At 36.2% G+C, this 23,674-nt stretch overlaps 2 protein-coding genes across 2 annotated transcripts; both read right to left on the bottom strand.

The window, feature by feature from the left end:
- Positions 1-4,996: 4,996 nt before the first annotated feature.
- LOC126586116 (dof zinc finger protein DOF3.4-like) lies at positions 4,997-6,289 on the bottom strand. Its single transcript, XM_050250817.1, has one exon. It carries the CDS (start codon positions 5,930-5,932, stop codon positions 5,207-5,209), a length of 726 nt encoding a protein of 241 aa, XP_050106774.1. The 5' UTR covers positions 5,933-6,289; the 3' UTR covers positions 4,997-5,206.
- A 13,425-nt stretch (positions 6,290-19,714) lies between these two features.
- Positions 19,715-22,215, bottom strand: LOC126613738 (GDSL esterase/lipase At2g23540-like). The gene is made up of 5 exons (XM_050281324.1): positions 21,804-22,215; positions 21,390-21,520; positions 21,028-21,276; positions 20,550-20,805; positions 19,715-20,255 (listed from the first exon to the last, which is right to left on the bottom strand). The coding sequence occupies exons 1-5, from the start codon at positions 22,069-22,071 to the stop codon at positions 20,023-20,025; spliced, it is 1,137 nt and encodes a 378-aa protein (XP_050137281.1). The 5' UTR covers positions 22,072-22,215; the 3' UTR covers positions 19,715-20,022.
- Between the last annotated feature and the right edge of the window lie 1,459 nt (positions 22,216-23,674).

The raw sequence follows: 23,674 nt of genomic DNA, 5'->3' as shown, positions 1-23,674 counted from the left end.
GCATGCCAGATGCTTTCACCGATCTAGCACGCGTGACAAGATCACATATTCCAGCTGCGAATATGCATGCAAAGATGGATGTACCAAATGTACAATGGACTACTTTCCTGAAAGCCCAGGAAGCCAATCTTGGTGATCCACGTACATTAGCGGTTAGCTAATCATCTGCCCTTACACAAAAACGTGGCAGACCCCTTGGTTCAAAGGATTCACACCCTAAAATAGGAAAACCACGACACAAGGTCTTGAAGAACCTACAGTGAATCCGATTATCGCTTACTAATTCTACCCAACTCATGAGGAAATTCTAGATTATGGAAGCATCCTTGAAGAGAGGAATCTTCCTCCTGTGAATCGTGAGATTTCGGTTTATTATGCTAGCTTAGATGATGTGTGGCGCAGAAATGAGATGATTGTTGACGATGCATTAGTATTTGCATTAGCTATTGAATCACGTTCCGTTAATGAATGTCAACGTAGAACTAATTGGTTAAACTGGAAACAAGCAATCCAAGTCGAACTCGATTCGCTTACAAAACGTAAGGTGTTTAGACTTGTAGCTCCTACTCTTCCACATGTGAAGCCCGTTGGCTACAAGTAAGTTTTCGTTCGAAAGCGTAATGAGAAGAAGGAAACTATGCGTTACAAAGCTCATCTTGTTGCACAAGGCTTCTCACAACGCCCCGCGATTGACTATGATGAAACTTATTCACTCGTTATGGATGTGATTACTTTTCGCTACCTTATCAATTTGGTAGTTTCTGAAAAACTAGATATGCAACTGATGGACGTAGTAACCGCGTATCTCTATGGGGATCTTGATACAGAAATCTATACGAAAGCTCCTGAAAGACTTACATTGACTGTTTCAAATATTTCCAAACCCTGGAACACGCTCTCAATTCTGCTGAGGCGTTCACTCTACAGTTTGAAACAATCTGGAAGAATGTAGTATAACCATCTGAGAAAATATTTAACTAGTCAGGGATATAAGAATAATGAAATATGCCCTCGTGTGTTCATTAAGAAGTTACATTCCAGATTTGCGATTGTTGCAATATATGTCGATGACATGAATCTTATCGGAACTCCTGAAGAGCTCGCAAGAACTACCGCGCACCTGAAGTCGGAATTTGAGATGAAAGATCTAGGTAAGACTCGATACTATCTTGATCTCGAGATAGAGCATTGTTCGGATGGAATCCTAGTACATCAATCGAACTATACCCAGAAGGTGTTGCGCCACTTTAATGAGGATAAAGCGAAGCCTTCGAATACTCCTATGGTCGTTCGTTCGCTAGATGTAAAACGAGATCTCTTCCATCTGAAAGAGGATGATGAAGAGATTTTGGAGCCTGAAGTTCCTTATCTAAGTGCAATAGGCGCTTTATTGTACTTAGCTCAATGCATTAGACCCGACATCTCATTCGCTGTTAATCTTTTGGTAAGATACAGTAACGCACCAACACGCAAACACTAAACTGGCGTGACCTTAAGGGTACTACGGATTTAAGTTTGTTCTATCCCTACGAATCCTCGAATGGTGTCACACCCTATGCTCCTTGTTGGTTATGCCAAGGCATGATACTTATCTAATCCTCACAAAGCGCTTTCTCAAACGGGTTATGTCTTTACAATTAGAGGCACCGCAATCTCTTCGAGGTCAACTAAATAGACCTTAGTTGCCACTTCATCTAACCATGCTAAAATTATCGCCTTACATGAAGCAACTAGGGAATGCTTTTGGTTGAGAGCAGTAGTGGGCCATATTCGAAGCTAATGCGATCTTTATCCCGCCGTTGATGTCTTGACGACAATCTTTAAAGACAACGCAGCCTGCATCGAATAGCTCAATAAGGGTTACATCAAAGGAGACAACACCAAGCACATTGCGCCAAAGTTTTTCTATTCACATCAACAACAAGAGCATCAGAAGATTGAAGTCACGCAAATCCGTTCACAAGACAATCTGGCTGACCTCTTCACCAAATCACTGCCGAAGACAACGTTTCAAAAGCTTGTTCATGAAATTGGTATACGTAAACTTTCTGAGTTGTAACTTTACTATTTCTCTTTGGAATTATGTCAAACTCAGGAGGAGTGTCCTGTAGATACTTGCTTGATCTTAATGTACTTTTTTTCTACGATTATGAGCATTTTTCCCACTAGGTTTTAATGAGGTACCCATATTGGGCTGGTCATATCCTAGATGACATCATCTAGACGTTTCTTTATACTTTTCATTTCTCACGCATTTTTCCTTAGACTATGGATTTTGTCCCTACTCAGGTTTTTGCAGTAGGGTTTTTTAGTGAGACTTACTACTTATGCAAATTCCTACCTTATTAAGAATAAGTGATGTTCCTTAGAATCAGTGTCAATGAGTCAACTTCCTCAACTTCTGCATGATGCTAAATCTACTTTGAGTATTTGCACATTCAAGGGGAAGTGCTGTAAACATTCCTAGTTTAAGTGTGATTGTGTAAATCCTAGATTAGATTTGATTCTAGTTATCATTCCCTATTATATCTTGTATTCCTTGGGGATGAAGGAATATATTCTCTCCCTGTATTATTATAAATAAAGGCACAATGTAGGAGAGATAACAACATGCACATTCCCCTACAATTCTACAAACACATCTCTCTCTCTCTCTTTCTTCTCCTTGCCGCCGGCCTTCTCTCATTGTCAGATGAAATAGACCACAACATTTTTTTATATTTTTTTAAATATTTGTATTTTAATTTTTTTTATGAGATGAATTATTTGTTTTTAACAAGTTGATAGACATCCCAAAAAAAATAGGGATTGGCAATTAGGAAAGAGAGTGAATGAGTTGAGAGGGTAGTGATAAAGTGATATAGTTGTGAGGTTTAGAAAAATAAAAACAATATAAACTTGTTTGTACAAAATTACTTTAATGCCCACATTATTTTCTTTTCTAATATCTTCTTTTAGTTTTGTATTAAAAGGATAGTAGTAATTTTAATTTTTTTTTTGCTGACAAACAATGTTTTATTAATATGTAGTTTTGATTACCATATTACTCGTGATTGGTAAGTTAATCAAATTGATAGTCCATTACACAAGAATACGCCTATATTGTGTGTGGATGTATGAAGTGATCTAGTGAGTGGACGCGAGAATTACTCCAATTTGACATCAAAACTTTGTACCTTATAAAAATTATGTAATGGAAAAGCGATTTCATTTAACAAAAAATGTGTATAGTATGACAATAGGCAAACTCATTACACAATAGAGTAACGGCCTTATTCGCAAGACTTTGTACTTCGGCCATTTTCTAGTTAACAAATAATACATAATTCATAATTAACTTATTAATAACAAAAAAATTTACCAATAATTCTATTAGCACAGTAACATTTCTTTATTCCTAATGATACATTACCAACAAATATTACTTTCCCTAAAGTCAGCATGGTAAACCTGTCATGTCAGGATAAAACAATCCCCATTGCTGCCCACTTCCCTTAGGCTTAAGATCCTCATTGAACAAAGCCAAAATGTGAGCCTCTTATCCCTTTCCTGGTCTTTTTGGTGTCCCAACTTGCCCATGCTTGATCAGATTGGTATTATATGTCTTAGCATTCTCAATATTTGCAGGCTATTCTCCTTCTCCTTGTGAAGGCCAACGTGTTTCACTGATCACATCACAACAACCTCAACTTTTGTGCCCCACTTTCTCAAGTGCCCAGTAAAGGGCATCTAGTGAAGCATCAAGCAATTTTGTGCACCCTAATACTCCATCTTGTACAATAACCTTTGTGCATTCATCAATGCATAGTCTAACCTAATCTCTTGCGGATGATCGCGGTAGGCGAAATATGGATACGCGTTGAAGAGAAGGGGGTAACCATTGGTTTGCAAATATTATACTAGAGGTACCATTATTGAGGCTGCATCAGGATGCCATGTTCCGGCTGATGGTGGATACGGTGATGTCAGTACATTTTGGAACACTGCAGGGGATAGAGGACTATGCTGCTAGCATTTTACTTGGAATCATTTCATTTCCAACGGATATACAGCGAAAGTTCGAGATGAAGCAAAGGGAATGACGTTGGTTTAGAGCCAAATGTTAGCGAAAGCTGGATCATTGACTAGGGTTGGGACATCTGCGTCGAGTAGAACTGTGTGTTGTTTTTTTTTTCTGGAATTAGTAGAGCTAGCTCATAACATCTTCAAATTGCATGGACTTTCTCTCTAATTTTTAGCACCAATATTCTTTCATTATTTTCTTAGGTAAGGTTCAGCTAAAGAAAGATGTTTGATGTGGAAATGAATCAATTGAAACTTACCACGCATGCTGCTCCTTTGTAGGGTCAATCAATTTAATTCAATTCAAAGAAATAGAGAAGGAAAATGCAGCTTGCAATTCCATCTGAGTCTGACAATAAGGAACGTTATTGTGCCTTTTCCTTTTGGAGTAGACAACCATGTAGCGTGGAGCTTTTCAGTTTTCATATTTTTTTAAATCGTTTGGTAATTACTTTACGTTTTAGAAAAATGAAAGTAAAATTGAAAAATTAAAAAAGAAATAGGTTATCAAATGGTTATAGTTTTCTCTTATTGATTTAAACAAAAGCATTTCTCTTGTTTTAATGTTTTGTTAGATCCCGAGTTCAATGTCTATTTGACTGTAACCACGGGCAAGATCAAATTCCCGATAGCCTCTCTGGATCCGAAATGGATGAATAATCATGGCTTACCACCAGTTATCCCTCTTTAAAAAAAAAAAAGGTAATAAAATCAATCTTTTCTCAACTAGGATAACACTAAATTAATTTGGGTTAGATTAATTTTCATCATTTCCTTTGCAATCCTTTTTGTTCAACATTTCGTTCTTGCATATATTTATTTAAAACCGATTAATTCTAGCGCTTACAAGTAGTTTTTTAAAATGCATTGACGACATCATGATGGTGATATGAGTGTTGGATGTGTTTACAAATGGAGTCATGAAGAACTCATATTCTTCAAATACTCAAAAATCATATAACAAGCTAGAAGCATGGGACCAAAATACAATTTACTTCAATTTAGGCAGTAGTTCTCGGACATATAGATTCAAGGCCTCGACACTAACATTAAAAACCCTAGAGCATTAAAACACGACATTCCCCATTACAAACCAAAAAGAGTAGAGAATTACAAAGAGACCCAAAAGACACAGATTTTTTTTTCACTTGAGTCCATTTCCAGGAGAAGAAATTGCCAACTCCGGCCAAGAACATAACTCAGCTCCGACAGGGCTGACACCCACATTCACAATCCCACCACCCTCTCCGTTCTCGATCTCCCACGTGTTCATCATCCCGCCGTGGGGTCCACCGGAACCACAATCTCCTCCCATCGCAGGAAAAGGCCAAAAAGCTCTCCCAAGCCCAAAGCCCATCTCCTCGAACCCACCTGAAAGCCCAAGCCCGAACCCGCCCAGAGCCAAAAACCCACCAGGCCCGTGGGTGTTGAGGAGAGAATTGAAGCTCCCATCGCCACCGCATCCATTTCCCATGTTACCCTTCCAATCACCGAACTGTAAGGCCGCTCCACCACCTGGGTTCAGAAAAACAGGGGTGGCGGAAATTGCGTTGTTGTCAGAAGTGGCGGTGGTTGTGGTGGCGGAGGTGGCCGTGCGGGAGCGCTTGGTGTTTTTGCGGGTTCCGCCGCCTACTGGGATGTCGCGGAGTGTGCCGCCGTGGGTCCAGTAGCGGCGGCAGGACTTGCAGAAATGGCGGGGCTGGGAGAAGTTGTAGTTGTTGTAGTAGCAGAACTTGGTGTTGGTGGAGTCGCAGCGTGGGCAGGGCAGGTGCTCTTGCTCCGGCGGTGGTGCCCCCGTGGCCTGGGCGTCTTTCACCGTCCTCCGGTTCTGGCTGCTCTTCTGCTGCTGATCGCCTGAGTCCGACGGCATTTGGGTGTTCAAATCAAACTGGCTGAGCTGGGTTTTTGAATATTTGGTTTTGGTTTGGTTTTGGTGTGTGAAGAAAGTGTTCGATATTTGGATGGTGAAGAAAGTTAGAGAGCGAGTTTTTGCTGTGAGGGGGTAAAGGGGTTTTTATGGAGGAGAGAGAAAGGAACAAGTTTTCTGAGGCATATTTGAAGAGATGAATAGAGTGAGCAGGCTTTTACAGAGTGTTCTGTTAAGCACGACATTTTCAGTCCGCACCAGAAGAGGGGAGAGAGAGAGAGAGAGAGGGGCTCTGTATTAATTTCTGTGATTTTGTTCGGCTAAAACTACAGCTAATTTTTAAGTAACTAATATGTTCCCTAGCTTTTTTTTTTTTTTTTTTTTTTTTTGAGTCGAGCAATAAATGTTAGATGTTAGATTAACTATGGACAAAGTTCAAACTCATATAGTTATACAAGAACACAACATATTTCCTTACTGTAGTAAAGGGTCACTTGCTTTAGCCATGAAGATTTGGGTTGCTGGGGATTCAGATAATATCCTTTGGTTTATTCTTCTTTTGCATATATAGTATAAAATATGGCTTATTATATTAACACCCCACAAATTATTAAATAAACCCTACATACTTAATACACTCCATATTTGCTTTTTTAATTAAAAATTATCTTAATACACCCCACATACTTCCCCATAATACCCTCACACCCCACATTTTTAATATACACCTTACATTTTCTATATGCAACCCATATTTCTATACACCCCACATTTCTCAAATCTTACAAAGCTTTTAATTTGGACAAATAATGCCGACTAAAAGTTTGACAAAAGATGCCACCTGGGATTTAAAGCATATGTCGGTTGTTTTTAATTCCACCATTAAAATTCATGTCGTCTGTTTTTAATATTTGGTGATAATTTTAGGTGTTTAATTCTTCATGTAATTCCTGTGATCCCTAAAAAATGAATACAAACATAGAAGCTTGAATAACGCATCAAAAGCAAGATTAAATAATTATTGATGCTGTCAAAATCACTAAAACAATAAATAATATGAAGTTTACCGCATGTGAAACTTCCGAAACATCGATTTTGTGTTTCATTTGTCAAAAATAATTTTTCTCAATCAACATGTTTGTAGTTTCATTGGTTAGGGTTTTATTCAACAATGAAGGGTCGGATGTGTTTTGATAGTTGAAGAAAATAAATAATACATTAAAAGTGATTTGGGGTGTATATAGATTGTTTTTTTTAACCTAACAAAGTCAAAGCTGTCATTACATAGTAAGATAAATAAGTTATTTAATATTAAATTTTAATGTGGGGTGCATTCAACATTTTGTGGGGTGCTAATATAAAAAGCCTAAAATATAGTCAGGTAAAATTTCTGTCTGTTTAAATGTAAAATATGCAGAATACAGATGGCAGCCTGTGCCGGAGATTTTATTTCACCTTTTGCATGCATGCTTTCTGATGAGGCCTCAGTCCTGAATTACTGTGCTTGGGAACTAATTATTTATTTATTTATTACAAAAACAAAGGTTTGATCTTACGATAATACCGTACTTGGTAGCTAGATTACTGGATTTATTGCCGTTTTCGGGCTAGTAGCTGTAGCTAGCTGAGATACGTAGTTGATCTCTAGGCTATGTAAAACCCAGAGTTTTGAAAAAAATTAGGAACAAAAAGGAAAAAGGAAGGAGTTTGATTGCATGCAAGTAAAAATCAAGTTGGTTTTGTTTTTATTTTATTCGAGAAACGATATTAGCCATTTTTATTGAGAAATTAAGAAGAATTACATTACAATCTTCAAAGAGGATGTGTCGAATTGATCAAGTCTAGAGGCTCCTCAAACAAAGGAGACCTGAGAACATAGTACAATGCCACTTTGGACGATCTATGAGCCGCTCCATTTGCGGAATATCCAAGCCAATCTATAAGCAAAAACCATGTTCGTTTGCTACATATAACATATTGATGGTTTAATTCAAACTCTACTCCCTAAAATTCGAAAAGGGGGCTCTAAATGTCTTCTCTAAGAGTGAAAATAAAGAGTCTTGCATGAAATGAAGATGTATATTATGGTGGCAGTGTCTCAAATCTATAACAAGATGTTATATATTTTAAATTTTTTATATGACGTCGTATGATGATTGAAGACATTGTCCCCTTAACGTTTCCGTTTTATGTAGGTCCTTTTTTAGTGAAGACAGGCCAAGGTTTGAACTCTTCTACAATGGCCACCAGTATTACTACAAGTTTTCCACACATTCACATCTTGTTTGCAAACATACATAAAAAAGTAAGGCTATTTCTCTTTGCATGGTATATATCCATTTTCACATTGTACATTGAACTTCATACCTTCACATTGTACGTATTGATTTGTACCCTCCCTAAGTTCGATCATGTGTAAATCGTCAATTTACGTATTTGGCTAGAGTACCACCTACATTTTCTGGCGTGGCAAAATACATGCATCTACCAAGATTTTGCAAAGAGTGATTTAGTCAAATAATTGACGTGGATAAGTTTAACCAAGAAATGTTTTTGTGATTGTTACATTAACTTAACAGAATTAAGCTTTATTAAAATGTTGTGGATGATATATAACTTTGGTGCGTAAGAAAATGTAGGTCTCACTCTCGTCAAGTCAGCAAAACGGCTCAATGGACAACTTAATACAGTTCAAATACATTGAGAGTGAAGTTACAAGACGAATATACTACGTAGATTGTAGACTTCAAAGTCCATGATTAAAGCAATGTGAAAAACTAACGTTTATACTTAGAGGGTGAAAAGTAAAATTAACCGCCAGATTAATCAATTACACTTTCTTCACACACATTGCTATACTTCACAAGAACCAAAACATTATTAGAAATTTAGAATGCGAAAATACTATGGTGCTCTGGAATATTAGATACTTTAGAATATTTAATTGTTAGATTATGATTATTGTTTCTTTAACTAAAGATCGAACAACTAAAATGTCGAAATATAGAATACTCCAGGTCAGTCTAACACATCAAGGCAATTATTTGATTCTCTCTCTAGAAACGCTCTCTGGAAAGAAAAAAAAATGTTTTTTAGATATAGGCCGTTGAAACTCCTATTTTCCAAATAAAAACCCACCTAAATTAAAACATTAAAAAAAAACCCAATTTTCAAATAGCCTACCATGTAGACAAATATATGACCAACTATTACAATACATTTACAACTTATACCACAAAATCCTAACTTGGTCAATAAATGTTATTACTCATCCTAATTATGATGAGCAATTAAATCCATATGGATATTTTACCTTTCTTGTATCATAAATATTAGCAACATATATAAATTAATTTACCAAAATTAAAAAAAAAAAAAGACATATCTTGTACGGAAAATATAATATTGTTTGAATCATGTAATTACCTACATACAAATATTATACTAATTTACCTACATTTAAATTAATTTACCTACTTACAAAATATTATACTAATTTACCTACATTTAAATTAATTTAACTGTTCAAATGTTGTGGGTTTGTGCTTGTAGGCAATAAAATAAACTTTTAATCTAATGCACATAAATCATGTAGGTAAATTAGACTATTTTGTAGGTAAAAATTGCGCGGAACATATAGCTTTTGTTTTGTATATTAGGGATTGGAGTATTAGCCGAAGCTGTTTTAGGTTTATTGTTGTGCGGGTAGGTAAATTAACTTATATATTTAATGCACAATATTATGAAATTAGTATTATTGTCACATCCCGGCCCAGGCTCGTACCAAATCCCTAGCTCGACTCTACCATAGCACGATATTGTCTGCTTTGGGTCCCACCACCCCTTCACGGTTTTGTTTTTATGAACTCACCCAAGAACTTCCCAGTGGCTCACCCATCATGGGAATACTCTCGCGCGAACTCGCTTAACTTCAAAGTTCTGATGGAACCCGAAGCCAGTGAGCTCCTAAAAGGCCTCGTGCTAGGTAGAGATGGGAATATACATATAAGACTTATAAGATCCACTCCCCTAGGCGACGTGGGATGTTACAATTATTAGTTTTCAATTGGCATGTTATAACAATTTGAAAGTTAATACATTGAATATAAAATGAATGGCATGAATTATTTTGTAAAATATATAAAATTAATTAAATGGATATAACAAGTAACTGATCCAAAAACCCCATCCAAGTATTAATAGGGGTAGTTCAGGCATTCGAAAAATACACAATCTGAAAAGTCAAACTTAATTAAAGAATTTGTTTAGTTGGAGGCTAGTCAATGGGCTTTATTCAAGAACACAAAAAGATATGAGTTTTAGTAGAAGAAAATATAGTTTCAAGGGGTAATATCAAATTTTCAAAAGAAAAAAAACCCTAGCAGCATTTGTAAGCATCGTTGGCCCTTGCTCAGGCTTGGGCCGGCGGCTCTCCCTCTTTTTCTTTCCATTCCTCCTCCTAGTCCCTTAACCTTCCCATAACCACCTCCCCCTCCCCTTACTGGTTTTTTTTTTTTTTCTGGTTTTTCTTTCTTTTTCTTATTTCTTCCTCTTCCCCACTTTCTTGTTGGCATCTACCCTTCCACTACCTGTTCGTGGCAGGAATTCCCGTCGGGGATGTTTCCTGGCCGACGAGCACACAGCTCCCCTGGAGGTTCGGCGCCGGTTGAGGGCTGCTGTCGGACTTCTGCTTTCCTGTCAGGCTTTGTCGGGCAAGTCTCGTAGGGCAAGACTCTTCGGGCAAGGCTGAAAGAGAAGGACCGCGTTAACTTTGAGAGGTGCCTTTGTGGGGCCTTAGGTGTAGGCCTTGAGGCTCGCAATCAAGGTTAACATTTTAGTGCTCAGGCGTGCCACTGCCATCTTCAGCATGGCAGATGTCGAATGGATGTCAAGTTTTAGTTGTGAATATGCATATGCCCGAGAAACCGTGTTAGATATAACAGGTGCCTTTGTGGGGCCTTAGGTGTAGGCCTTGAGGCTTCCTGTCAAACTAAACCAGTACTTGAGCATATTATATTTGGTCTTTATGGTTGTCGGAGTCTTATAACTATTATATTTCTGATTATCCGAGTCTGAGAGGTAGAGCGAACCCAAATAGGTGCCTTTGTGGGGCCTTAGGTGTAGGCCTTGAGGCTTCCCATTAGAGTCCGTTCTTATACTCAAACCACCTAGACCGCAGAATAGAATGAATCCAAATAAGTGCCTTTGTGGGGCCTTAGGTGTAGGCCTTGAGGCTTCCTATCAGAATCCATTCCATACTTAAGCGTTCTATGATAATCATGATATAATGGAAATAAAACCAAGAGGTAGGTCGATTACTTGCGCCCCAAGTAACTTCGGACTTCTCGTTTATCAAGGATTGTCGTGGATGGGTTAAGTCCACATAAAGTTCTTTTTTATGCCTTGAGGCCAAGGACTTTAAAACTAATCAGATTTACATGCCTGAGGGCTTAGGACTTGGATCTGATTTAAACACTGAAGATATATTCAAATCGGATCCAAGTACTGAGAAAGCTTTGTCATCGTGATTTTGCTAGAAATAACTTGCATATAACTGGAAATATACAACATATTGCTAGACTTTAAAGAAAGAGAAGACAAAGACAGTGCAAAGCAGGTCGGGCAAGATTAAACCTTATCAATTAAGGCTGATTGTCTTGCAGGTCCCTATCTTTGTAGTTCTGTCAAAGGTCTGAAAGCTTAGAGGGGGAGAGGGGAAAGGAGAATACAAAAGGTGAATCGATACTACAACAAGTTCGAACAAGGTAGCAGAGCTATTACAGAGGTTGGGAGAAAAGATTATCCCGCGGGGGATGAAGGTTTGGGCTGATTACAGCTTTGTTTTGAAAGGCAAATCTGGCTTTTTGAGCAGAGTTTGTGCTTTTGTTTGTTTGATTGAGTGTCCTTATTCCTGTCTTCTCTTCCTCCTTTTATAGACGACTCGGTTTGGCTCCTGTAGCGACAGCTTTGCCCGAATGCGGTCTGAGGGTGATGACTCATCAGCTTTATTACATGTAATGCCACCATAAAGTACTTTATGGGCTGTGCAGTCTAATCAGTCTACACCACTTGGTCCTTGGGTAGGTAGGCAAGTGGCCCTTATGAATTGTATCAAGTCAGAAAAGGCCCTTTCCTGATTTCCCAAGTTTCGGCTGGGCCTTGATCTTCTATTCCTCCAGGCCTCATTTTGGGCCGACGCCATCCTTGGGCCAAAAAATCAAGTTTTAATCCAAACACTACCTCTGGTTGTTAGATTGTGAGGTTGTGGCTTATTTTCCCGGCGTCCTTTGCTAGTTCCCGGCGTTTTTCGTCGTTTTCCCATTTCTCTCCTGCCCAATTTTCTCTCCCATGCTTTTCCATATCCCATTCCTTACTCAACCATAAGCTTGTTCTTGAAGTGCTTGACTCAATTGGTTCCCTGGATCCACACCTCACAGCCTCTTGCGATACCGGCATGCCGAAAAATTTGGACAAAGTGGAATGATTTGCATCATAACAACAATGTTTTACACACCCCTTCGACCCTCCCATTTTTCATTTTTTCGTTTGGTCTCTAGGTTCTCTTTATAGGTGGTGTTATCAGCGTTTTGTATCTCGGAGGTTCGATTTGGTTCGGTAGTTTAAGCTTAATCTTGTGGTTCATGTGTGGGTTTGAATTTGGTGTAAGCACGGAGAGTGGAACGGGTGCAATGGACTACTCTCCAACGTTGAAGATTAGGGTTTTCTTTTGTTGCTTTGTTGCTTTTGCCTGTGTTGCTTTTGCTGGACTTTAAGTTTGTCTAGGCCTCCTTAACTGTTTTGGGTTGTAGCTCAACATTTGCTTTGGCCTTTTGTTGTTGTATTTTCTTTCTTAACTTTTGTACTGGTTTATCTTTTTAATGAATTTTTTCGTTTCGACCAAAAAAAAAAGAATGCTCTAGTATATTAGAAAATCCAATAATCTAGAATGATCTGTATAGGATCAGATTCTCCCTATACAAGAATATTAACCATACATTACCCGTCAAATTGGAGGAGGGGGGAGGGGGGAGGGGCGAGGGGGGATTGAGAGGGATTGATGGAGCATGTTTGGGGTACGTAGGGCAGTGCCGCAGAACCATGAATGTCGGGCAGCGTGGGAGAAATGATTCGGTCTCTCCTCTGATTTCGGACGCGTCCTTTTCCCCATCAGATTCCCTTCTCCGTACACCTTTCTCTCACCGCATTTCCCGCTCCACTGTACCCATCACCAAACAACACCAAATCTCTCCTCTTCATTTTCATAATACTTCTATGGATGTGCTACCCACACTCTATTTTACTTCTCACACATCCTTTGTTAATTTCTGTTCGTTGATTTTCTTCAATTCATCCAATCCAATGGCCGAAAATTAGAAGGGTGTGTGAGAAGTAAAAAATTGTGTGTGGATATCACACCCCTACTTCTATGGTACGTAATATCGAAAGATTAAAAAAATTAAATGTTTAGATATTGCATATAAAAATCTAATTAATTTTGTAACGGTTAAATATTTCTTTAAAACTCATACTACTTTTTGTATCATAGCATGGCTGGACCCCTTCATTTCTTGTAATATGTACAGTATGTACCTCAAAAATAATTAACGACACAATTAAGCTTAATAACCAACCACAAGCGGTTTGTCTAATGGAAAGCAAGGAAATGTTTGAAACTTTTAATTCGTGTTTAAATTTTTATGAATGTATTGTGAGGCTACCAACTCTACTTTATCGTACATTTTGATATAGGGTTCAAAAGTACGTTGCAACCTAATGTGGTACTAATGTTGCATAAGAAGGAAGATTAGTATGCCATCAATGAATCTCAAACAACTTGGAGACCATGGATTGTGTGTAATCTTAATAACCAAACCACATACAGTACTAACGCTGCATAAAGAGAAAGATTAGTATGCCTCTATGAATCTCAAACAACTTGGAGACCATGGATTGTGTGTAATCTTAATAACCAAACCATGCATGCTTTATTTATCGTGTAAGTTTAACTATAAAGCCATGCATATATATGACCTAGAGTTGAAAACAAATTGATATAGAAGTTCATGCACCGATCCGAATTCATGAATCTATTAGACTTGTACTACGTTGCAGATAAAGGTTACATGGGGACAAACAGTTTCTTACAATTTGAGGGGTGTGTCGAAGAAAAATTTGCTCCATTATGTAGAACCCTAAAGTAATTTGTGGATGAATGTTTCGTTTATCCTTTTTGATTTTTTACCAAGAACGTTCTCTTTTAAAAATATACCATAATCTTTTCAACCATAATGACCGGTGCCAAATCTAATTATTAATGGAGAACTTTGTGTTGCCATGCCATCATGAATGGAACTAATTATTAATGGTTAACTATTAGGCTGGACTTAGTATTTGTTAAGGAGGGATAAAGTTGTTGTTTTTTTTTTTTGGGTTAAGTATATAAACTGAGCAATTTTTAGGGGTAATTTCAAATTAGTTTCAGTTTTTAGAACATTTTAAATAATTATCTAATGTTTTAATAATTTAACATCCATTAGGTCACTATCGTTAAGTGATAACCTTGACAAGTATTGAAGCAAGATTTCATTCCACGCCATTATAAAGCTCTAAATTTCCAAATCAATCCTTTTTAACTAGACAAAGTTAGCGTTTAACTTAGCTAAAGGATTTAGAACTCTATAATGACATGTTAGTGAAAATTAGACTTAATATATGTCCATACCATCACTTAACTTTAATGACATTGTCAATTAGTTGTAGTGACGCTATCACTTAATGTCGGTGACCTAACAAGTGTTTATTTTTCAAAACGTTAGGTAGTTATTTGGAATAATTTAAAAAGTTGAGACCAATTTGGAATCACCTTAAAGGTTGAGTAGTTATTTATAATTAACCATTTTTTTTAATATCTAATAACATTTATCTCTATATTTGACATAAAAATTAAAAGTAGGTGGGTCGTAAAAATATTGTCTGGAGAAGCACTAGCTATAGGCTTCTTAAAGAAGTATTTCCACGTGTTTCCAAAAATTAATCACTTCTTAAAAAAGCACTTGAAGATGCTAGCACTTAAGTTTTTAATAAGGGTAATGTTAGAAAAACTAAATTTGTAGATTTGCTAACTAAATGATGTGTCATCAATAGAAATGAGCACATTTATTAACGATTAAATAATAATTCAATCATCAACTTCTATTTCATTTATTTTACAAAATTTTATTTACAAATTTAATGTCCCTAACTTACCCGTTTAATAAAACTTAAGTACGTTATAAATAGATAACTTCTAACATTAGCACTTATGAGCTACTTGTTATGTAAGTTGACATTTGTCGATTTGGTTACTTAACCATATTCATGTTTGTAAACAACAATAGATAATTAAGCAATACTAGGTGATAGTTTACCCGTCGGGGGCAGATCCATTACTGAATTAAGGTGGTCCCCAAAGTCAGGAAAAGTGTTTGAGAAGGTCTTTCGAGGAGCTTCCAGATATTTGGTATGTGATCCACAGTGCCCATTAAGCGCTCAACAAAATACCCACTAAAGAGATCTCGGCAACATTCATGAGTCATGAGCAGGTGTCAACAACACTTAGTAGGTCTTTCTTACAAGTTGTCGACTAGCGTTAAGCGTAGCTAAACAAATGATCACATGCCCACCAAATACTCAATGAAATACCTCATTTAAAATCTGCTTTACAAGATGCACAAAAAATTTGTATCTTTTACACAGAAGATCTCAAAGGTTTGAATCATGGATGTGTCATATCATGTGTTTAAACAACATTATACATACAATGTAAACAATGTCTAATTAACGTTAGACAACTTCAAAATAAAAAAGCAATAATGCGTATTATGGAGATTTCTAGTACCGTTTCCAACCTTTCCGTTTGGAATATATTTTCAAACAAACATTATATCAGAATTACTAGTTTTTGTTTTGCAATTGCAAAATTTTGATGAACAAGTTTGAGAAGGGTACTCAACACATCTTTTTGGGTTTGAATAGGACCAACCCTAATAAGAAAAACAAAAACGAAAAAACAAAAAGAAAGGGAGAAATTGGGATTAGACACTAAATTCTTTTAAAGATTTAAGATTAGAATTACATCAAAGTAGTTTTTATACAAACAAATGCAGATACAAAAGATTGTATTATACTTTTGTCTCCATCGCAAAGTCTTGGATAGGATGAAGGATTCTCCCTCTAAAATCAGCTCATATGAACTAGGTATATAGGGGGCCCTATCACAGCGACACACGGCGGAGAAAATCAAGTGGCCTGGTTGTCGGTCAAGAGGATAATAGCACGCTCAGCCACAGAGGCCCAAAAAAATGTCTCCGGCAATCAATCATAGGTCGCTTTCAGCCCTGTCAGTCTCCATCCACTCCTCCCCTACTGCTTACTGCTCACAGCTTACTGCTTACTGCTTATTCGGTCTCCGATCAGCACTGACAACGCCTCCGTTTTCTTCCTTTCTCCATCAGTTGAGAGTTTTGATCAATGTTTTAAAAGACGGTTGGCGCTAGTCGGATAGCGGGTTGGGACCTAGCGTCTAGGTGGCTAGACGGGGTATAGACGGACTAAGTGAATTTAACTAAATTTATTATATTTCGTTTAAATAAGTGTATGTGTATACTTAAAATATATATAATTTCATTATAAACTACAAAATAAAATAACACATATATTATTAAGTATTAGAACATAATGAAAACATGAAAAACAAACATATAATGTGTGCTCATTTAAGTATTCAACAAGTCTCTTACAATTTATTGAAAATAAAATAAAATACAAAATGAAAGTTATCTATTTTCTGCCTAAGTGAGTCGCAACCTAGGCGGTTGGCTAGGTGAGTGCTTAGGCAGTCTAGGCGGGCGCCTCAGCAGGTTTAGACGCTCTTTCTTAATTTTCATACGTTTAGACATTAATCGAGGTGGTGGCCAGCCACCTTGTGCCTAGATGGTGCTAAGCGGAGATTTTTAGAACATTGATTTTGATCGCTATCTATGTCTTTCTTAATTTGTCTCACTATGGGTTGTATTTGGCTTTTTTCTTATTTCTTACTTAATTGTTGATAATTTGTCTCTCTTAATTTGTATAGTATACAGTGGTTTTGATCGCTATCTATGTCTCTCTTAATTTGTCTTAGTATGGGTTGTATTTGGCTTTTTTCTTATTTCTTACACGGAATGGTATGTAACATGTCTCTCTTAATTATCATTGATATATGTGATCATTGATAATTTGTCTCATTCGGGGATTCTTACTTAAATGTTGATTAACATGCTTATTTCTTATTGGTAATACATCATTTAATGTGCAAATTTTGTCTACAAATTTTATCATCACTCAATTTTAATATACTAGATTAGTGTTGACATTTCTTGAACTGAATACAGAAATCAACTAAAAATTACTAAAACCAAAATTTACCAAACTTTTCGGTTCGATTTCGGTAAGCAAACTATATTTGTGTATTTGGTTGAGACTAATCTCAACCATTGGTTCATAAAGAAGGTGAAACCGAACAGAAATTTATTTTTCAGAAATATATATTATATTAATGTGTTCGGTTGAGATTAATCTCACTCATTAGTTCATAACGACAAACTCATTCAATCATTCTCTTTTTTTTACCAGACCACCACCATTTGCTACAGCTGCAAATTTTGCTGAATTTTTTAAGCTACATAAAAATTTGACATTCCAATTCAAACTCTCAAGCTCACATAAAAATTTTGCCAAACTTTGACACTCAAAATCTCATAAATATGAGCTAAATAAAGATAGCCTAAAAACTTCGGCCTAACAAACAAAGGCCAATTCAATTTTTCGTTTACCAAAGCAAACCCAAAACCGAAACCAATTCAAATTTTCATTTTATCAAACTTTGGATCACCAAAAATTTCGGATCATTTTCGATTTGATTTTCAGTTTAACATTTTTGGTTTGGTTACCAAACCGAAACCAGCCCTATACTAGACTCAGTGCATGATATCCTTTGAACAAAAATAAAGAAGGCTGCATGTTAAATTTTGTGGTGATAGCGGTGCACATCGTCATAAAACAAAGGGAATCTTAATAAAATATTTTCAGTACTGTTCACTTTTAAAGTTAAGGATATTTTTACTTTAAAAAGTCACTTCTGGTACTATTTATTTGCACTTTTATTTTGTCATTTTGATTAAAAACTATAGTTTTTTAGAACTTTTCATTAATTTTCCTTAAAATGAAACATTCTGTAAGAAACCTATAACTGCCGTACACAAACAAGAATTATTCAAGCATGCTTGATGGCGCCAGGTGAGACATCTTCCAGCATCTTGAAAAACGTCTTCAAACCATACAAGCTTGTGAACGTAAGATTTAGATTCAACATGAAAGCTTGAATTAGTTGAAAGATGGATGTGGAATATATAATTTCACACCACAAGACTCAAAAGTAAGTTCTAAATGACTTGGTTGCAGAGTTGATTTTTCTGGGGAATAATAATACTTCCACGTTCTTGTTATTTTTTTTTTGGTTACATTGGAAGGGACATCGAACTCTGAACTCAAAGAAATTTTTCATTGTGACGAGAACACAAGTAGCACCCCACATATTTTAATAGAAGAATTTGGAAATTTTATTTTTTAAGTTATTAATTTTTTAGCACACATATCCCACCATTTGTATGGTGACACGTGGTGTACCATCCCGTGTACCGATCACATTGAAAAATCTCTCATAAACTCAAGGTTTTCATACATTGTTCTCTATTCCCATTCAAATGTAACTACTTACACATTTAAAGTTCATCGAACCAAAATTTAATAAAAATCCTAAAACCAAGTCCCCAAATCTCCCAAACCAAATAAAGCATAAACATTATTTGAAAAAGGGCTAGCATTTGTTAAACCAGGAAAGGTATCACTAGAATGCGATGGAAGAAACTTCCAACTGGATCATTAACCCTGTTTGGATTAAAAATAGATTCTTGGGACTGTCCAAGGCCCGACATATTAATTATGTCTGAAGCCTAAAGGTTGTGCAGCAAATAAACAGTGCACGGCCTAAAATTTAAAAGTGCTTTATGACATGACAATTGTAGGCGGCAAAAACCCTCTTTCACACAGAAGGAAAATTACTTAGTCGAGTTTTACAGACAATAAGTACTTTCCAGTGGCAATTTCTTAGTTTCAAGGGGATAAAAGCTCAAGTATCCAAGTGAAAACTCATCATCTAACAGCAATCAAATCAGCCACTTGAATTAGAGGGAATGAACTGAAAGGCTTACTCTGGAAGAAAGAGGCGGTTCTTTAAAAGGTAGCAAAAGGAAGAAGAAAATGACACTCAACTCAACATACAAAAAGACTTCAAAGCTCTGTAAGCCTACTTTTTACAAATTCCCTTCATAGTTCAAACACTCCTTATATTTTTAACTCTGCTACTTTCTTTGTAGTATCGATTTCCTATATTGAAATTCCTTTCTCAACACATCCTGTAATTTCAAGAACTTGCCCGACTGGCGAGTAGTCTTGCCCGAATGCATGTATTTATTGTATATCTTTAATTCATTTACCTTTCATGCAAGTTATTATTCTGTTGATTAAAAATCTAACATGCCTTTACTTTTCATTGCTTTAAATACTTTATTTTTCAAGCTAATTTGTCTTGTTTTCTGTCTTTACGTTTACATGAGAATTGCAAACTGACTTAGAATACAGTTTGATCAATTTGTGGTTCTCCGTTGGTATCAACATACAGAAATTATAAAAGTCCTTATCACCAAGTCATAAAAAAGAACTTAATATAGATTTAATCCCCTTATGGCACAATCCTTTTGATAATGAAGTTGAATTACTTATGGAGTAAGCAAGCAACCTAAAACAAACAACCAATCAATCAATCTGTTGGTATAGGCCAATAGTAGCACGCCTAAAAATCACTAACTCATTTAAGATAGCCTGAAGGCCTATTCAAGGCTCATCAAAGGCAATCTTAAACTGACACAGAGTTTACCACAAATGCAGGGGTATGTCACCAACAAACCCAGCAGTAGCTGAAGGTTAGTACATTCATATCCCACCATTACATTAAGTTACCCTAACCCATGGTCTCTGAGTTGTCTGAGATTCATTGGAGAAATGATTCTTGTGTCTCCATCAAGCAATTTTTTGGCAAGTATAAGGTTGGCAGCTTCACTTGGATGGTAGGGATCCCAGAAAACATGCATCGACCGATCCTTGCAGAGACTGGATTGTGGACCACATGGAATTATACCTGCGTATTGGCCACCAGTTCCACAGCATGCTACACTTGCTGTTGTAAATCCTGCATATATATTAATACTATTAGAGAAAAGTGGAACATTTATGGAAGTTCTAACGGAGTTATTCAAATGGCTATTGTTTCGCTTTGTGACAAGTTCAGAAAACAATATTCACTGAGTCTAATATAATAGGTTTGAAATAGTTTTGATTTTCTTCTCGGAATCCATACTATTGTTGTTATCACTCTAGGTATCTAACTCATCATCTATATGAGTAAACGCTGAGACCAGCTCTAGATTATAGTGTCACTAGAAATATATAGCTCATTAAACATGTTAGGTTTATTTGGGCTTACCATATTTGTCATAATTTGTAATGAGATCCATCACTACATCGTACACGTTTGCATAAACAAATGTTGATCCTGGAAGGTTCTCACTCAGTTCAGCAAGCAAGCCCTTCAACCGCCCATTGTACTGAAGAGCTAGCTTATTTGGCAAATCCACACACTGGTCTGCATTCAGTTGATTTATGGTCCTTTGGTAAGGTATGCATCCAATAGGTCCAACATTTCCAATCACAAATTTACGAGCATCCAATTGATAAAGTCTCTGCACAGATCAATTAGTCAATAACCATAATTAAGAACCCAATTAATCAAGAAAAGTGGTAGTGGATTTACTTAAATATGTATGTACAGATGTGGGTTAGGTAATAAAAGTGTGACCGCCTGTATGCGCCAAGGTTTAATATCCCTTCCAGTAAATTATAGTAGTTTAGAATATCCTGTTAAAAAAATTAAAATAAAAAAACTTTTAACAAAATATACGTACAGTAAGTTGGACTCTGAAGTGAGAGATCAAATCATCAATAAAAGCATCTGGGCTCTGAGAAATTCTTGCTCCAATGTAGAGGACTGGTAGTAGATAATTGTTCAAAAAGTCATTGGACCCAATTGTGACTGAAAAAATGGATCTTTTCATAATGTACTCTTTAGCCTGTGATGGACCCAATACGTTGTCGATCTGCATCCTTGTCTGGTTGAAAAAATCAACTTGGATATCCATTCCCACCCTATTAACCTGCAACATTTATGGTTTAATCCTCTGTGATTAGACAAAACATGTGTTATTTAAGTGCATAAATTAAACTAAAGCAAGGTCAATCCATAGAGGGTTGAGAGCCAGCTAATTACAAATATTCTTCCTGTTGCATTCATAATCCCTGCTGCCCCTGATGCATAATTCACCCCAACCAATAGGGCTTTCCCTTTGGCATCTGGTGACAAATATGGGAGTGCATACTTTGGTTGCCCCAATTCTTCTCCTGCATAAACAAATAACACACCCCAAGTTAAAAACTATATTTCACAACGTTGATAAATGTCTCAAGTTTATATCGTCCTCTACTGTCGATAAAAAATAAAAACTACCATGCAACATGTTATACACCCCCTTCTTTCATCTTACTCGTCATATATACTAACTATGCAATGTACAAGATAAAAAGAAATGAGTATACAACATGACATCTGTAAGTTTTTCCCGTACGCACGTTAGACCGGCTTTTATTGAAGAAGTGGTTATATTACCAACAAGGATACCCTTACCAACAATATCACCAATGGTTCTGCCATTGGTAAACCTTCCGGTTGGTTTTCCTCCAGACGCGTTGAAATCAATCCCGTTCGGAACCATATTGGCCTTCGACAACGTGGGCAAATAGTTGTTGTTTCCAGCATCAACCAGAGAATCACCAAAGATAAAAGAAGCTCCTAACCCTTGATTCTCAGCAGCATTTCCCAAATAACTCAGATTAAAAACGATCAAAAGAACAAACCCTACGCAGGCCAGAGTGTAAGAATACTCCATTGCCATGCAGTTTTGAAGCTTCACAAAGTCGATGATATGAAAACTAAGTCCTAAAAAGTAACTATATATGCAGCAGCTTCTTGCTACGAGAGAAGCTAAAAGAAGCCATTGGTGAAAACGTGTAAGATTTATATTGTTCTAATTTTCCAGCTGCTGCTGCATTTGGTGTGGCCTATTTGTAGAGGTAAAGTCTTGATATTCTATGAACACGTATTTTGATGAGTTTAGTTGACCAACATTGGTGGGATTTTCTCAACTGTTCAGGACTTTTTAGGTTGCTTCTGCAACCATGCACACTCACGTCATAGAGTCATAGATAGTCATAGGGGGAGCTTTTTGTTGGTTTTGTTAGAAGTTGATACAACTTCTATATATTTAATTTATCGATTTAATTATTGATCCGCATGCAGTCAATATCTCATACTGTAAAACCAGATTTGATTCGGTTTTTTTTTTATAAAAAATTATACTGGCATACCTCCTTACTTTGGTCTTAAGAATGAAAATTGATAGAGGTCCTTAGTTTGTTCACTATAAATTATTTTGGTCATTTCGTGAAAAATATGTTAATATCATCATTAAATTGTCACATAAATGACATTACATTTTAAAAATTATTTTTGTCAAACTAACATTTTTACTTAACGAGGATTTTGACTGATTTTTCAAAGAATGACCAAAATGATATATTGTGGACAAACACAGACTACTTCTATTGAATTTCATTGCCAGAGATCAAAATAAAAAGTTATGCCAACTTCAAAAATTATTTTAACTAAAAACCGGTTTTGATTAATATATTTAAAAGATTTTGAAAACCCAAAACTTGAAAAATTTAGATCCAAACCTACCTATTGACCAAAAATAGAACCCAAACCTACCTCTTGACCCACACACCTTCAGTCCTACATAATTATATAGTTGTTCATGAGATAGCGTTCTGTCCAGTAAAATTTGGAACTGGTTTCTCCGCCCTCCCATTTCCTATACACTTCTATTCCCTTTTATTTATGCGGTCACGATTAAACCACATCAATATTTTATATTACTATTATTTTTTGGCTTATTATCTCTATAAAAAAATTAATATAAAATGTTGATATAACTTAACCGTTATTGCACAAAATAGGAGGAAATATGAGTGTATGGAAAGTGAAAGGGCAGAGTAGCCGGGTCAGTAAAATTTAGGCATCTCTTTTACTTTTGGTTAGAAAAATAACTACGTGAAGAAATTCAAGCCCAAACGAAAAACGAAAACAAAACACTGCCAACACTAAACAATCTGAGGCTATAGGCAACCCAATCTCCTTCAGGGAACATTAATTGTCCAAGTATTTCTTCATGCTTAAATTGAATAGTCAGCCAATTAAAATATTAATTTTTTTATAAATAATAAATTTATAATTTATAATTTTTTTTAATAACTTAATTAATCTAGACCATTGGATTACAAAAAAATTGAAATCCAACAACCCAGATTGTGACACATATACCAATGGCAACAATTCCAATTTTTTTTTATTTTTTAATGCCAAAAAACCTGGACCATTGATCTGGAAATCCAACGGTCTATATACGTCATCTAGCCGTTCGGGTTGAATTTCAAAAA

Source organism: Malus sylvestris, chromosome 2, assembly GCF_916048215.2.
Source record: "Malus sylvestris chromosome 2, drMalSylv7.2, whole genome shotgun sequence".
Taxonomy (NCBI): Eukaryota; Viridiplantae; Streptophyta; class Magnoliopsida; order Rosales; family Rosaceae; genus Malus; species Malus sylvestris.
Note: the sequence above shows the minus strand (reverse complement) of the source record. Positions and strands in the feature narration are given on the sequence as shown.